At 47.0% G+C, this 13,383-nt stretch overlaps 1 protein-coding gene across 1 annotated transcript in view; it reads left to right on the top strand.

Moving 5' to 3' along the window:
* The window catches only part of si:dkey-34e4.1 (carboxyl-terminal PDZ ligand of neuronal nitric oxide synthase protein), a 191,131-nt gene extending 178,192 nt beyond the window's left edge, over window positions 1-12,939 (top strand). Inside the window, exon 11 of the mRNA XM_036976925.2 lies at window positions 10,280-12,939. Coding sequence (XP_036832820.1) covers window positions 10,280-10,856 — 577 coding nt within the window. The 3' untranslated portion in view covers window positions 10,857-12,939. The remainder of the gene's footprint in view (window positions 1-10,279) is intronic.
* Window positions 12,940-13,383: the final 444 nt, after the last annotated feature.

The following is a 13,383-nucleotide window of genomic DNA, read 5'->3' as shown; positions in this document are numbered from 1 at the left end:
GTTTGACCCTCTGCTTGTGTTCAGCTACTGACGAGTAGGTCTTTACAGGGTGTTTGACCCTCTGCTTGTGTTCAGCCACTGAGGAGTAGGTCTTTACAGGGTGTTTGACCCTCTGCTTGTGTTCAGCTACTGAGGAGTAGGTCTTTACAGGGTGTTTGACCCTCTGCTTGTGTTCAGCTACTGAGGAGTAGGTCTTTACAGGGTGTTTGACCCTCTGCTTGTGTTCAGCTACTGAGGAGTAGGTCTTTACAGGGTGTTTGACCCTCTGCTTGTGTTCAGCTACTGAGGAGTAGGTCTTTACAGGGTGTTTGACCCTCTGCTTGCATCCCACTCATCCACTGACCCTCTGCTTGTGTTCAGCTACTAAGGAGTAGGTCTTTACAGGGTGTTTGACCCTCTGCTTGTGTTCAGCTACTGAGGAGTAGGTCTTTACAGGGTGTTTGACCCTCTGCTTGTGTTCAGCTACTGAGGAGTAGGTCTTTACAGGGTGTTTGACCCTCTGCTTGTGTTCAGCTACTGAGGAGTAGGTCTTTACAGGGTGTTTGACCCTCTGCTTGTGTTCAGCCACTGAGGAGTAGGTCTTTACAGGGTGTTTGACCCTCTGCTTGTGTTCAGCTACTGAGGAGTAGGTCTTTACAGGGTGTTTGACCCTCTGCTTGTGTTCAGCTACTGAGGAGTAGGTCTTTACAGGGTGTTTGACCCTCTGCTTGTGTTCAGCTACTGAGGAGTAGGTCTTTACAGGGTGTTTGACCCTCTGCTTGTGTTCAGCTACTGAGGAGTAGGTCTTTACAGGGTGTTTGACCCTCTGCTTGTGTTCAGCTACTGAGGAGTAGGTCTTTACAGGGTGTTTGACCCTCTGCTTGTGTTCAGCTACTGAGGAGTAGGTCTTTACAGGGTGTTTGACCCTCTGCTTGCATCCCAAATGGCACCCTATTTCTTAAATATTGCACTACTTTTGACCAGAGCCCTATGGGTTTCCCTATGGGCCCTAGTCAAAAGCAGTGTACTAAACAGGAATAGGGTGCCATTTGGAATGCAGGCTTTGTCTAAGTACGTCTGTCTCTGGGGTGTTATACTGTAGTAGAACTGCATGCATGAGTAGATGCCAGCCAGAGGTAGGTAGGAGTAGGGAGAACTTACTGCCTCACTGCCAGCCAGAGTAATGTCTCCAGGGGTAGGGAGGAGTAGGGAGACCTTACTGCCTTACTGCCAGCCAGAGTAATGTCTCCGGGGGTAGGGAGGAGTAGGGAGACCTTACTGCCAGCCAGAGTAATGTCTCCGGGGGTAGGGAGGAGTAGGGAGACCTTACTGCCAGCCAGAGTAATGTCTCCGGGGGTAGGGAGGAGTAGGGAGACCTTACTGCCAGCCAGAGTAATGTCTCCGGGGGTAGGGAGGAGTAGGGAGACCTTACTGCCAGCCAGAGTAATGTCTCCGGGGGTGGGGAGGAGTAGGGAGACCTTACTGCCAGCCAGATTAATGTCTCCGGGGGTAGGGAGACCTTACATACTTACTGCCATCCAGAGTAATGGCTCCAGGGGTAGGGAGGAGTAGGGAGACCTTGGTATGTTTGTCACCTCATTAAATTAAGTCTTCCAGTCAGCGTGGAGGTAGGGGTGACAGATTGGAAGAGAATGCACATTCAGAGAGTAACGGATAGAGATGAACATAGGGAGAGGAGGGATAGAGATGAACAGAGGGAGAGGAGGGATAGAGATGAACAGAGGGAGAGGAGGGATAGAGATGAACAGAGGGAGAGGAGGGATAGAGATGAACAGAGGGAGAGGAGGGATAGAGATGAACAGAGGGAGAGGAGGGATAGAGATGAACAGAAGGAGAGGAGGGATAGGGATGAACAGAGGAAGAGGAGGGATAGAGATGAACAGAAGGAGAGAGAGAGAGAGGGCAAGAGTGAAGGAGGCAGACAGAGAGGGAGAGAGTAGGGCAGAGAGGGAGAGAGAGAGGGGTAGAGCGGGAGAGAGAAGGACAGAGAGGGGTAAGGGAGAGAGAGAAGGGTAGAGGGAGACAGAGATGGGTAGAGAGGGAGAGAGAGAAGGGTAGAGAGGGAGAGAGAAGGACAGAGAGAGGGGTAGAGCGGGAGAGAGAAGGACAGAGAGGGGGCAAGGGACAGAGAGAAGGGTAGAGGGAGACAGAGATGGGTAGAGAGGGAGAGAGAGATGGGTAGAGAGGACAGAGAGGGAGAGAGAGGGGGTAGAGAGGGAGAGAGAAGGAGGGAGAGAGAGGGGTAGAGCGGGAGAGAGAGAAGGGTAGAGAGAGAACGAGAGGGGTAAAGAGAGGGGTAGGGGAGAGAGAGAGAAGGGTAGAGAGGGACAGAGAGGGAGAGAGAGAGGGGTAGAGCGGGAGAGAGAGAAGGGTAAAGAGAGGGGTAAGGGAGAGAGAGAAGGGTAGAGAGGGAGAGAGAAGGACAGAGAGGGAGAGAGAGAGGGGTAGAGGGAGACAGAGATTGGTAGAGAGGGAGAGAGAGAAGGGTAGAGAGGACAGAGAGGGAGAGAGAGGGGGTAGAGAGGGAGAGAGAAGGACAGAGAGAACGAGAGAGGGGTAGAGAGAGAACGAGAGGGAGACAGAGAGGGGTAAAAAGAGGGGTAAGGGAGAGAGAGAGAATGGTAGAGAGGGACAGAGAGGGAGAGAGAGAGGGGTAGAGCGGGAGAGAGAGAAGGGTAGAGAGAGAACGAGAAGGAGACAGAGAGGGGTACGGGAGAGAGAGAGAAGGGTAGAGAGGGAGAGAGAAGGACAGAGAGAGGGGTAGAGCGGGAGAGAGGGGTAAAGAGAGGGGTAAGGGAGAGAGAGAAGGGTAGAGAGGGAGAGAGAAGACCAGAGAGGGAGAGAGAGAGTGGGAGAGAGAGAAGGGTAGAGAGAGAACGAGAGGGAGACAGAGAGGGGTAAGGGAGAGAGAGAAGGGTAGAGAGGGAGAGAGAAGGACAGAGGGAGAGAGAGAGAGGGGTAGAGCAGGAGAGAGAGAAGGGTAGAGAGAAGAACAGAGAGGGAGACAGAGAGGGGTAGAGCGGGAGAGAGAAGGACAGAGAGGGAGGTAGAGAGAGAGAGGGGTAAAGAGAGAGGGAAAGAGAGGGGTAAGGGAGAAAGAAGGACAGAGAGGGAAAGAGAGGGGTAAGGGAGAGAGAGAAGGGTAGAGAGAGAGAGAGGGGTAAAGAGAGAGGTAAGGGAGAGAGAGAAGGGTAGAGAGGGAGAGAGAAGGACAGAGAGGGAGTGAGAGAGGGGTAGAGCGTAAGAGAGAAGGACAGAGAGGGAGAGAGAGAGGGGTAAAGAGAGAGGGAAAGAGAGGGGTAAGGGAGAGAGAGAAGGGTAGAGAGGGAGAGAGAAGGACAGAGAGGGGTAAAGAGAGGGGTAAGGGAGAGAGAGAAGGGTAGAGAGGGAGAGAGAATGACAGAGAGGGAGAGAGAGAAGGGTAGAGAGAGAACGAGACGGAGACAGAGAGGGGTAAGGGAGAGAGAGAAGGGTAGAGAGAGAACGAGAGGGGTAAGGGAGAGAGAGAGGGAGACAGAGAGGGGGCGGAGGGGAATCAGACAGAGATAGGAGGGGGAAGGAGACAGAAAGGCAGCGAAAGGAGGGGGAAGGAGACCGAGGCAGAGAGAGGAGGCAAGTAGAAAGAGCGAGGCAGAGAGAGGAGGCAAGTAGAAAGTGAGAGGAGGCCAGTAGAAAGAGAGAGGTAGAGAGAGGAGGCGAGTAGAAAGAGAGAGGAGGCCAGTAGAAAGAGAGAGGTAGAGAGTGGAGGCAAGTAGAAAGAGCGAGGCAGAGAGAGGAGGCAAGTAGAAAGAGAGAGGTAGAGTGGAGGCAAGTAGAAAGAGAGAGGTAGAGAGAGGAGGCAAGTAGAAAGAGAGAGGTAGAGAGAGGAGGCCAGTAGAAAGAGAGAGGTAGAGAGAGGAGGCAAGTAGAAAGAGAGAGGTAGAGAGAGGAGGCCAGTAGAAAGAGAGAGGTAGAGAGTGGGCCCTGACAGTAAATCTCAGTAAGACAAAACAAATGGTGTTCCAAAAAAGGTCCAGTTGCCAGGACCACATATACAAATTCCATCTAGACACCGTTGCCCTAGAGCACACAAAAAACTATACATACCTCGGCCCTAACGTCAGCGCCACAGGTAACTTCCACAAAGCTGTGAACGAGCTGAGAGACAAGGCGGGAAGGGCCTTCTATGCCATCAAAAGGAACATCAAATTCGACATACCAATTAGGATCTGGCTAAAAATACTTGAATCAGTTATAGAACCCAATGCCCTATATGGTTGTGAGGTCTGGGGTCCGCTCACCAACCAATAATTCACAAAACACCAAATAATGCATGCAGAGCAGAATTAGGCCAATACCCACTAATGATCAACATCCAGAAAAGAGACGTTAAATTCTACAACCACCTACAAGGAAGCGATTCCCAGACCTTCCATAACAAAGCCATCACCTACAGAGAGATGAACCTGGAGAAGAGTCCCCTAAGCAAGCTGGTCCTGGGGCTCTGTCAACAAACACAAAGAGACCCCGAGCCCCAGGACAGCAACACAATTAGACCCAACCAAATCATGAGAAAACAAAAAGATAATTACTTGACACATTGGAAAGAATTAACAAAAAAAGAACTGAGCAAACTAGAATGTTATTTGGCCCTAAACAGAGAGTACACAGGGGCACAATACCTGACCACTGTGACATACCCGGAATTAAGGAAAGCTTTGACTATGTACTATAGCTTTGCTATTAAGAAAGGCCACCGTGAAATACCACAGTGTGCCATCACAGCAGCAATATTTGTGACCTGTTGCCACAAGAAAAGGGCAACCAGTGAAGAACAAACACTATTGTAAATACAACCCATATTTATGTTGATTTATTCTCCTTTTTATACTTCAACTATTTGCACATCGTTAAAACACTGCATATAGACATAAAATGTCTTTATTCTTTTTGAGCTTCTTTTTGTTTAATGTTTACTGTTAAGTTTTATTTCACTTTAGTATATTATCTACTTCACTTGCTTTGGCGATGTTAACATATGTTTCTCATGCCAATAAAGCCCTTACACTGAATTGAATTGAGAGGAGGAGAAGGAGAAAGAGCTAGAGAGAGGAGGAGTGAGGGAGGGGAGGAGGGGGAAAGAGAAAGAGAGAGGTCGAGAGTGGAGGAGTGAGGGAGGGAGAGAGGGCGGGAAGAGAAAGAGAGAGGTCGAGAGAGGAGGAGTGAGGGAGGGAGAGAAGGGGAAAGAGAAAGAGAGAGGTCGAGAGTGGAGGAGTGAGGGAGGGAGAGGGGGGGAAAGAGAGAGATTGAGAGAGGAGGAGTGAGGGAGGGAGAGAGGGGGGAGGAGGGGGAATGAGAAGGAGGGAGAGAGGTCGAGAGAGGGGGGAGGAGGGGGAATGAGAAAGAGAGAAGGAGTGAGGGAGGGAGAGAGGTCGAGAGGGGGGGGAGGGGGAAATGAGAAACAGAGAGGTCGAGAGAGGAGGAGTGATGGGGGAGGAGGGAGAAAGAGAGAAGGAGTGAGGGAGGGAGAGAGGTCGAGAGATGAGGAGTGAGGGAGGGGGGAGGAGGGGGAAAGAGAAAGAGAGAGGAGGAGTGAGGGGGGGGGAAAGAGAAAGAGAGAGGTCGAGAGTGGAGGAGTGAGGGAGGGGGGGGAGGGGGAAAGAGAAAGAGAGAGGAGGAGTGAGGGAGGGGGGAGGAGGGGGAAAGAGAAAGAGAGGTCGAGAGAGGAGGAGTGAGGGAGGGGGGAGGAGGGGGAAAGAGAGAGGTTGAGAGAGGAGGAGTGAGGGAGGGGGGAGGAGGGGGAAAGAGAGAGGTTGAGAGAGGAGGAGTGAGGGAGGGGGGAGGAGGGGGAAAGAGAAAGAGAGAGGTCGAGAGAGGAGGAGTGAGGGAGGGAGAAAGAGAGGAGGAGTGGTAGCACTGGGAGGGAGGTGTATGGAAGCCCAAACAGCAGACAGGACAGAAGTGCTGAGTCAAACATATGGAAATCACACAGACTGTCTGGGGAGCTGCTAGCTAGAGATTCAACCACTCAGTCAGACTCACTGTAAAATACTGTTTATTACCCCCTCGCTCCTACTGTGTCTAATACCACACTTCACACACCATTCTATAACTACAACTAGAGACCAGGCTCCATACAACTAAATAACTACACTTCACACACCATTCTATAACTACAACTAGAAACCAGGCTCCATACAACTACATAACTACACTTCACACACCATTCTATAACTACAACTAGAAACCAGGCTCCATACAACTCAATAACTACACTTCACACACCATTCTATAACTACAACTAGAGACCAGGCTCCATACAACTCAATAACTACACTTCACACACCATTCTATAACTACAACTAGAAACCAGGCTCCATACAACTACATAACTACACATCACACAACTAGAGACCAGGCTCCATACAACTCAATAACTACACATCACACAACTAGAGACCAGGCTCCATACAACTCAATAACTACACTTCACACAACTAGAAACCAGGCTCCATACAACTCAATAACTACACATCACACAACTAGAGATCAGGCTCCATACAACTCAATAACTACACATCACACAACTAGAGACCAGGCTCCATACAACTCAATAACTACACATCACACAACTAGAAACCAGGCTCCATACAACTCAATAACTACACATCACACAACTAGAAACCAGGCTCCATACAACTCAATAACTACACATCACACAACTAGAGACCAGGCTAATTAAAACTACATAACTACACATCACACACCATTCTATAACTACAACTAGAGACCAGGCTACATACAACTAAATAACTACACATCACACAACTAGACACCAGGCTACATACAACTCAATAACTACACTTCACACACCATTCTATAACTACAACTAGAAACCAGGCTCCATACAACTCAATAGCTACACATCAGACAATTAGAGACCAGGCTACATACAACTAAATAACTACACATCACACAACTAGAAACCAGGCTCCATACAACTCAATAACTACACATCACACAACTAGAAACCAGGCTCCATACAACTCAATAACTACACATCACACAACTAGAAACCAGGCTCCATACAACTCAATAACTACACATCACACAACTAGAAACCAGGCTCCATACAACTCAATAACTACACATCACACAACTAGAAACCAGGCTCCATACAACGCAATAACTACACATCACACAACTAGAAACCAGGCTCCATACAACGCAATAACTACACACTTAGGAACCAGCCAGTGTCACCTTTAACAGGCAACAACATGAAAGGCTTAATGAAGCCTTTGTAAACCCGTTATAAGCTTTATATAGATGTTCAATAGCAGCACACAGTACATATAGGAGGGAGCCAGTTAGAGCTAACGACAGTTACAACTCATAACAGCTCACACACTACAAACAGGCTTCACTCATTGGCTGTCGTAGCTTCACTTAGGAAACAAAACAAACAAATATGTGTGTGTGTTTCTTTGCTTGTGTGTGTTTGTGTTTGTGTGCGCACACGTGTGTTTGGCTGTGTTTACAGATGTACACTACTGACCAAAAGTATGTGGACACCTGCTCATCAACATCTAATTCCAAAATCATGGACATTAATATGTTGATCCCCTTTGCTGATATAACAGCCTCCACTCTTCTGGGAATCATTTCCACTAGATGTTGGAACATTGCTGCGGGGACTTGCTTCCATTCAGCAACAAGAGCGTTAGTGAGGTCAGGCACTGATGTTGGGAGATTAGACCTGGCTTGCAGTCAGCGTTCCAATTCATCCCAAAGGTGTTCGATGGGGTTGAGGTCAGGGCTCTGTGCAGGCCAGTCAAGTTCTTCCACACTGATCTCGACAAACCATTTCTGTATGGATCTCGCTTTGTGCACGGGGGAATTGTCATGCTGAAACAGGAAAGGGCCTTCCCCAAACTGTTACCACAAAGTTGGAAGCACAGAATCGTCTAGAATTTATTTGTCTGATGTAGCATTAAGAATTAAGAATTCCCTTCACTGGAACTAAGGGGCTTGGACCATGAAGAACAGCCCCAGACCATTATTCCTCCTTCACCAAAGTTTACAATTGGAACTATGCATTTGGTCAGGTAGCGTTCTCCTGCTATTCTCCAAAACCAAGATTAGTCCGTCGGACTGTGATTCATCACTCCAGAGAACGCGTTTCCACTGCTCCAGAGTCCAATGGCGGCTAGCTTTACACCACTCCAGCCAACGCTTGGCCATGGAAACCCATATCATGAAGCTCCCGACGAACACTTCTTGTGCTGACGTTGATTCCAGAGGCAGTTTGGAACTCAGTAGTGAGTGTTGCAACCAAGGACAGATGATTTTTACTCGCGACACACTTCAACACTCTGCGGTTGTGTTTGTGAGCTTGTGTGGCCTACCACGATGCTGAGCCGTTGTTGATCCTTGAATTTTCCACTTCACAATAACAGCAGCAGAAGCTCTAGCAGGGCAAAAATTTGACAAACTGACTTGTTGGAAAGCCGTCACCCTCTGACGGTGCCACGTTGAAAGTCACTGAGCTCTTCTGTAAGGCCATTCTACTGCCAAAGTTTGTCTATGGAGATTACATAGCTGTGTGTTCCATTTTATACACCTGTCAGTAACAGGTATGGCTGAAATAGCCGAATCCACTCATTTGAAGGGCTGTCCACATACTTTTGTATATACAGTACCAGTCAAAAGTTTGGACACACCTACTCATTCCAGGGTTTTTCTACATTGTAGAATAATAGTGAAGACATCAAAACTATGGAATCATGTAGTAACCAAAAAAGTGTTAAACAAATTAAAATATATGTTATATTTGAGATTCTTCAAATTAGCCACCCTTTGCTTTAATGACAGCTTTGCACACTCTTAGCATTCTCTCAACCAGCTTCATGAGGTAGTCACCTGGAATGCATTTCAATTAACAGGTATGCCTTGTTAAAAGTTCATTATTGGAATTTGTTTCCTTTTTAATGTGTTTGAGCCAATCTGTTGTGTTGTAACAAGGTAAGGTTGGTATACAGAAGATAGCCCTATTTGGTAAAAGACCAAGTCCATATTATGGCAAGAACAGCTCAACTAAGCAAAGAGAAATGACAGTCCATCATTACTTTAAAACATTAAGGTCAGTCAATCCGGAAAATGTCAAGAACTTTGAAAGTTTCTTCAGGTGCAGTCGCAAAAACCATCAAACCGTCTGCTCCCGCCCCCCCTGAAATAATTTAATTAGAGTTACCAGTACTCAGCATACTGTATGTGGGAACTCCTTCAAGACTGTTGGAAAAGCATTCCAGGTAAAGCTGGTTGAGAGAATGCCAAGGGTCTGCAAAGCTGTGATCAATGCAAAGGGTGGCTACTTTGAAGAATATAAAATATATTTGGACTTTTTTGTTTATTACATGATTCCATATGTGTTATTTCATAGTTTTGATGTCTTCACTATTATTCTACAATGTAGAATATAGTAAAATACAGAAAAACCCTTGAATGAGTAGGTGTTTTCAAACTTTTGATTGGTGCTGCATAGTGTGTGTGTTTGTGTGTGTGTGTGGTATAACCACCATGGGTTTTCTGTGGTCTAAACAGGGAGACTGCAATGCAGCTATTTATAGTGTGTGTTTGGTGCTGTCGATAGAGGAGAGGAAAGCCTGCAGCTCCCTTTCTCTCTCATCTCTCTCTCTCTCTTTCTCTTCCCCTCTTCCTCCCAACAGGGGAGCTGTGGGACCAAGATAAGTGCCCAGACTGCTCTCACCAAACACACACACACACACACACACACACACACACACACACATACACACACAGCTCCCATCGGGCAGCGGCTTACCTCAAAGTGCATTGGGTTTAAAGAATGGAAGTGTCACTGTGAAAATGTAAACAGCGAGGCTTATTTCCCTTTGAAATGCCCCTGCATGTTATAGAGAAAACACTCACTACATTTACATTAAGAGCAGTAGCTCATGTTATTGACACTATTTGACATTTTGAAGAATATAAGACGCATATTTCACTTAGCCTGCATTTCAAATGACACCCTAATACCCCCATATAGTGCACTACTTGTCAAAAGTAGTGCACTATAGGGAACAGAGTGGGGTGCCCCTCGATGCGCTTAAATCGCCAGGTCTACACAGCTCTGGTCTACACAGCTCTGGTCTACACAGCTCTGGTCTACACAGCTCTGGTCTAAAGTAGTTCATCACAGTAGGGCACTACATGGAGAATATGGTGTCATTTGAGATGTGACCTTCGATTAAATACAACTCTCTTTTCTGATTGACAGGTTTAAACAGATCATCCCTAAATTGGACCCGCCTCCCCCGTCCTTCAACCGTAAGCGAGCCAGCCGAACTGTCTCTCCGGGGTTGGAGTTCAACCCGCTGACCATGCCCCTGACCACACAAGTAGACGGGAATGGTGGCGTTCCGAGCCGGAGCGAGAGCCTGTCCTTCCCGGACATCACGCCCTGCTCCCTCTCTTCCGGACTCTCAGGAGACTTCCACCAGCTCAGCAACGGAGGCGGCGAGAGCGGCTCGTGCGGCTCAGCTAGCGAGGATTCCGGCGTCCGCTCCGAGACTAAATCGCATCTCTCGCCCCTCCACGACGAAGAGGACCCGTTTGGGGACAGGGGGGCATTCCTGACTGCCTCTAGCGGCTGTGGCAGCCCCCTAGAAGACATGAAGGGGGAAACTGCGCCCCTGTCATGCGTCACCACCACCCCAGGCACACACGCGGACAGCTACGAGCACACGCTCCCCTTCTCCTCCCCCATCAATGACACCTGTCTGCACATCAGCTTCTCAGAGGATGAGTTGCTGGACAGCAGCCCTGAGGACTCCAGTGTCCCACAACGGAGCTAGGAAGACGGGCTGGGAGAGCTACTACAGGCCGTGACTTCATTTGAGGCCTCTGGGGCTGGGGGCTCCTAGCTGACTGACACTGATGCTGCAACAGACACCACACAATAAAATGACTGACACAGACTGTTATCAGAGCTTCTAACGCACTCTGAAATGCAATAGTGTTTTGTAGGCCTCATTCGGTCCATATTCCTAAAATGTTGAGTGAGCTGGATTTCAAGACTAGTTTTTCTGTCCTTTCACAACACACAGCTGGACAGAATTGCGCATGACCTGAACATATTTCAACACATTCACAGAAAAGGAACATCAAAGGATCTATTATTCTATAAATTATTGCCATATGGACAGATCCTAGTATTTTTTATAGAGAATAATGATTGTATTTGTTATTAGTAAATAAGTAGAGAATTGAGAATAATCATGTAGCAGAAGTCTTTCACTGTTAATGTAGCCTATAGTGTCAGTGACAAGTTAGTAGTCAAGATGCTTTAGATGTATTTCATTACATGCTCTCAACTCATTTACAGGGTGTTCAACACCAAGCGTTACAGAAGTCAAAGTGACATACTGTAGGAATGTTGTGGGAACGTTGTGGGAACGTTGTGGGAACGTTGTGGGAACGTTGTGGGAACGTTGTGGGAACATTGGATGTGAAGTGCTGTGACGTTGAGAACAGCTGCCCTCTCTCAGGCATCAGACTATGAAGAGTTATGAAGAAAGGAACAGGGAAGTGATAGAAAAGGAACAGCGAATGGAAGAGAAGTGGTGATGGAACTGTGTTTGTGTGTTTGGTCACTCACACTCATACTCACAGTGTGGTAGTTTGATGATGTGTTTGGTCACTCACACTCACACTCACAGTGTGGTAGTTTGATGATGTGTTTGGTCACTCACACTCATACTCACAGTGTGGTAGTTTGATGATGTGTTTGGTCACTCACACTCATACTCACAGTGTGGTAGTTTGATGATGTGTTTGGTCACTCACACTCATACTCACAGTGTGGTAGTTTGATGATGTGTTTGGTCACTCACACTCATACTCACAGTGTGGTAGTTTGATGAATGTTGGTTTTAGGGCTAGAAGAGGCAATGTGATTGGCTGAATGTTGGTTTTAGGGCTAGAAGAGCCAATGTGATTGGCTGAATGTTGGTTTTAGGACTAGTAAACAGCTCTGATCGGAAAAGCTGGCAAATGGCCTGATCAGCAGTGAAACCTAACATATGGTGTTACATATCCAAGTGGAATGGTGTTATTAGATGAATGGTGAGGCATGAAAGGTTTTATAGCCCCTCTTAATGGCAAAAGGTTTTCAGGGATTTTTAGCTTTGATCAGAAGACCTACAGAGTGGAACAATAATTGGGAATCAGCGAGAGGCCTCAGGAGAAAAGACAAACTCACTGATGAATTATATCTCTCTCTCTCTCTCTCTCTATTTCACTTTCTCTATTTATCTATCTATCTCTCTGAAGTTCGGAATGACAGGGTATTTTTGCTAAGCCTGAGAGTTTGGGTCTCAGTTTAAATGAAGGAGATAGTGACATTACTGCTGAGTGTTTGTTCATTTGGGGAATGGGAGGAAGCGAGAGATAGGAAAAAGTGTCATAACAGGTTAAAACAGGGTTAGTTCAGTAATTGTCTGTAAACATGGTCTCATGGTGAGAAACATGGCGATTGTCTCATCTCCATACTTACACAGGCTTTCTGTATGACAACTACAACAATAACAGATATATTTATATGCATGACTAGTCTAGGGCTTTATTTCTGGCCAGGTCACATGGTCATGAACAACTCCTGGCCTTGAGAGTGAGATAATGAGATTGAGTTAAACTGACGACTTAAAATGAATTGAACAATAGTACCTACTCTAAATGTAGGCTTATTCTGGATGGCAGTTTGAGGTGATGACGAGGTGGTTAAGGAGAGATATGATTGGACGGCAGTACGGGTGTCGACTGGTGATTGGCAAGAAGGAATCGGAGGAGCTGAAGAGAGGGCGGCTTTTCTTTCCCACACTTTGAAGGAGAGAAACACAGCAATAATAAAGGAATGAATGAATAAAAGACGAGTTGAACAACTGCTGTGTTCACCTGTTGTTTCTCTTGAAGGACTCTAGTTCCTCATTCAAAATAGGGTTTCTTTGGTCTCTTAGATTCTCAACTACACATATATAGCGTTCCAAATAGCCCCTTATAACCTCTATAGTGCACTTGGGGGTAGTGGGGTGCCATTTGGGATGCGGTCAATAATGGAGTTTATATATACAGCATAAAGAGAGTCATGAAGACAGGACTTTCAAAAGGGAACTGAGGACAAGCATAGACACATAGAAAGAGTCATTTTTAGAGAATAACAATGTATGACTTTAATTTCACATAAATGACATACATTAAAATATGGGTAATGTGGCCTCCCGAGTGGCGCAGCGGTATAAGGCACTGCATCACGGTATAAGGCACTGCAGTGCTTGAGACGTCGCTACAGACCCGGGTTCGATCCCGGGCTGTGTTGCAGCCGGC

Source organism: Oncorhynchus mykiss, chromosome 5 (genome assembly GCF_057628025.1).
Source record: "Oncorhynchus mykiss isolate SJ-2025 chromosome 5, ASM5762802v1, whole genome shotgun sequence".
NCBI classification, from domain to species: Eukaryota; Metazoa; Chordata; class Actinopteri; order Salmoniformes; family Salmonidae; genus Oncorhynchus; species Oncorhynchus mykiss.
The sequence above is the reverse complement of the archived record's forward strand: the minus strand, read 5'-3'. Positions and strand labels throughout refer to the sequence as shown.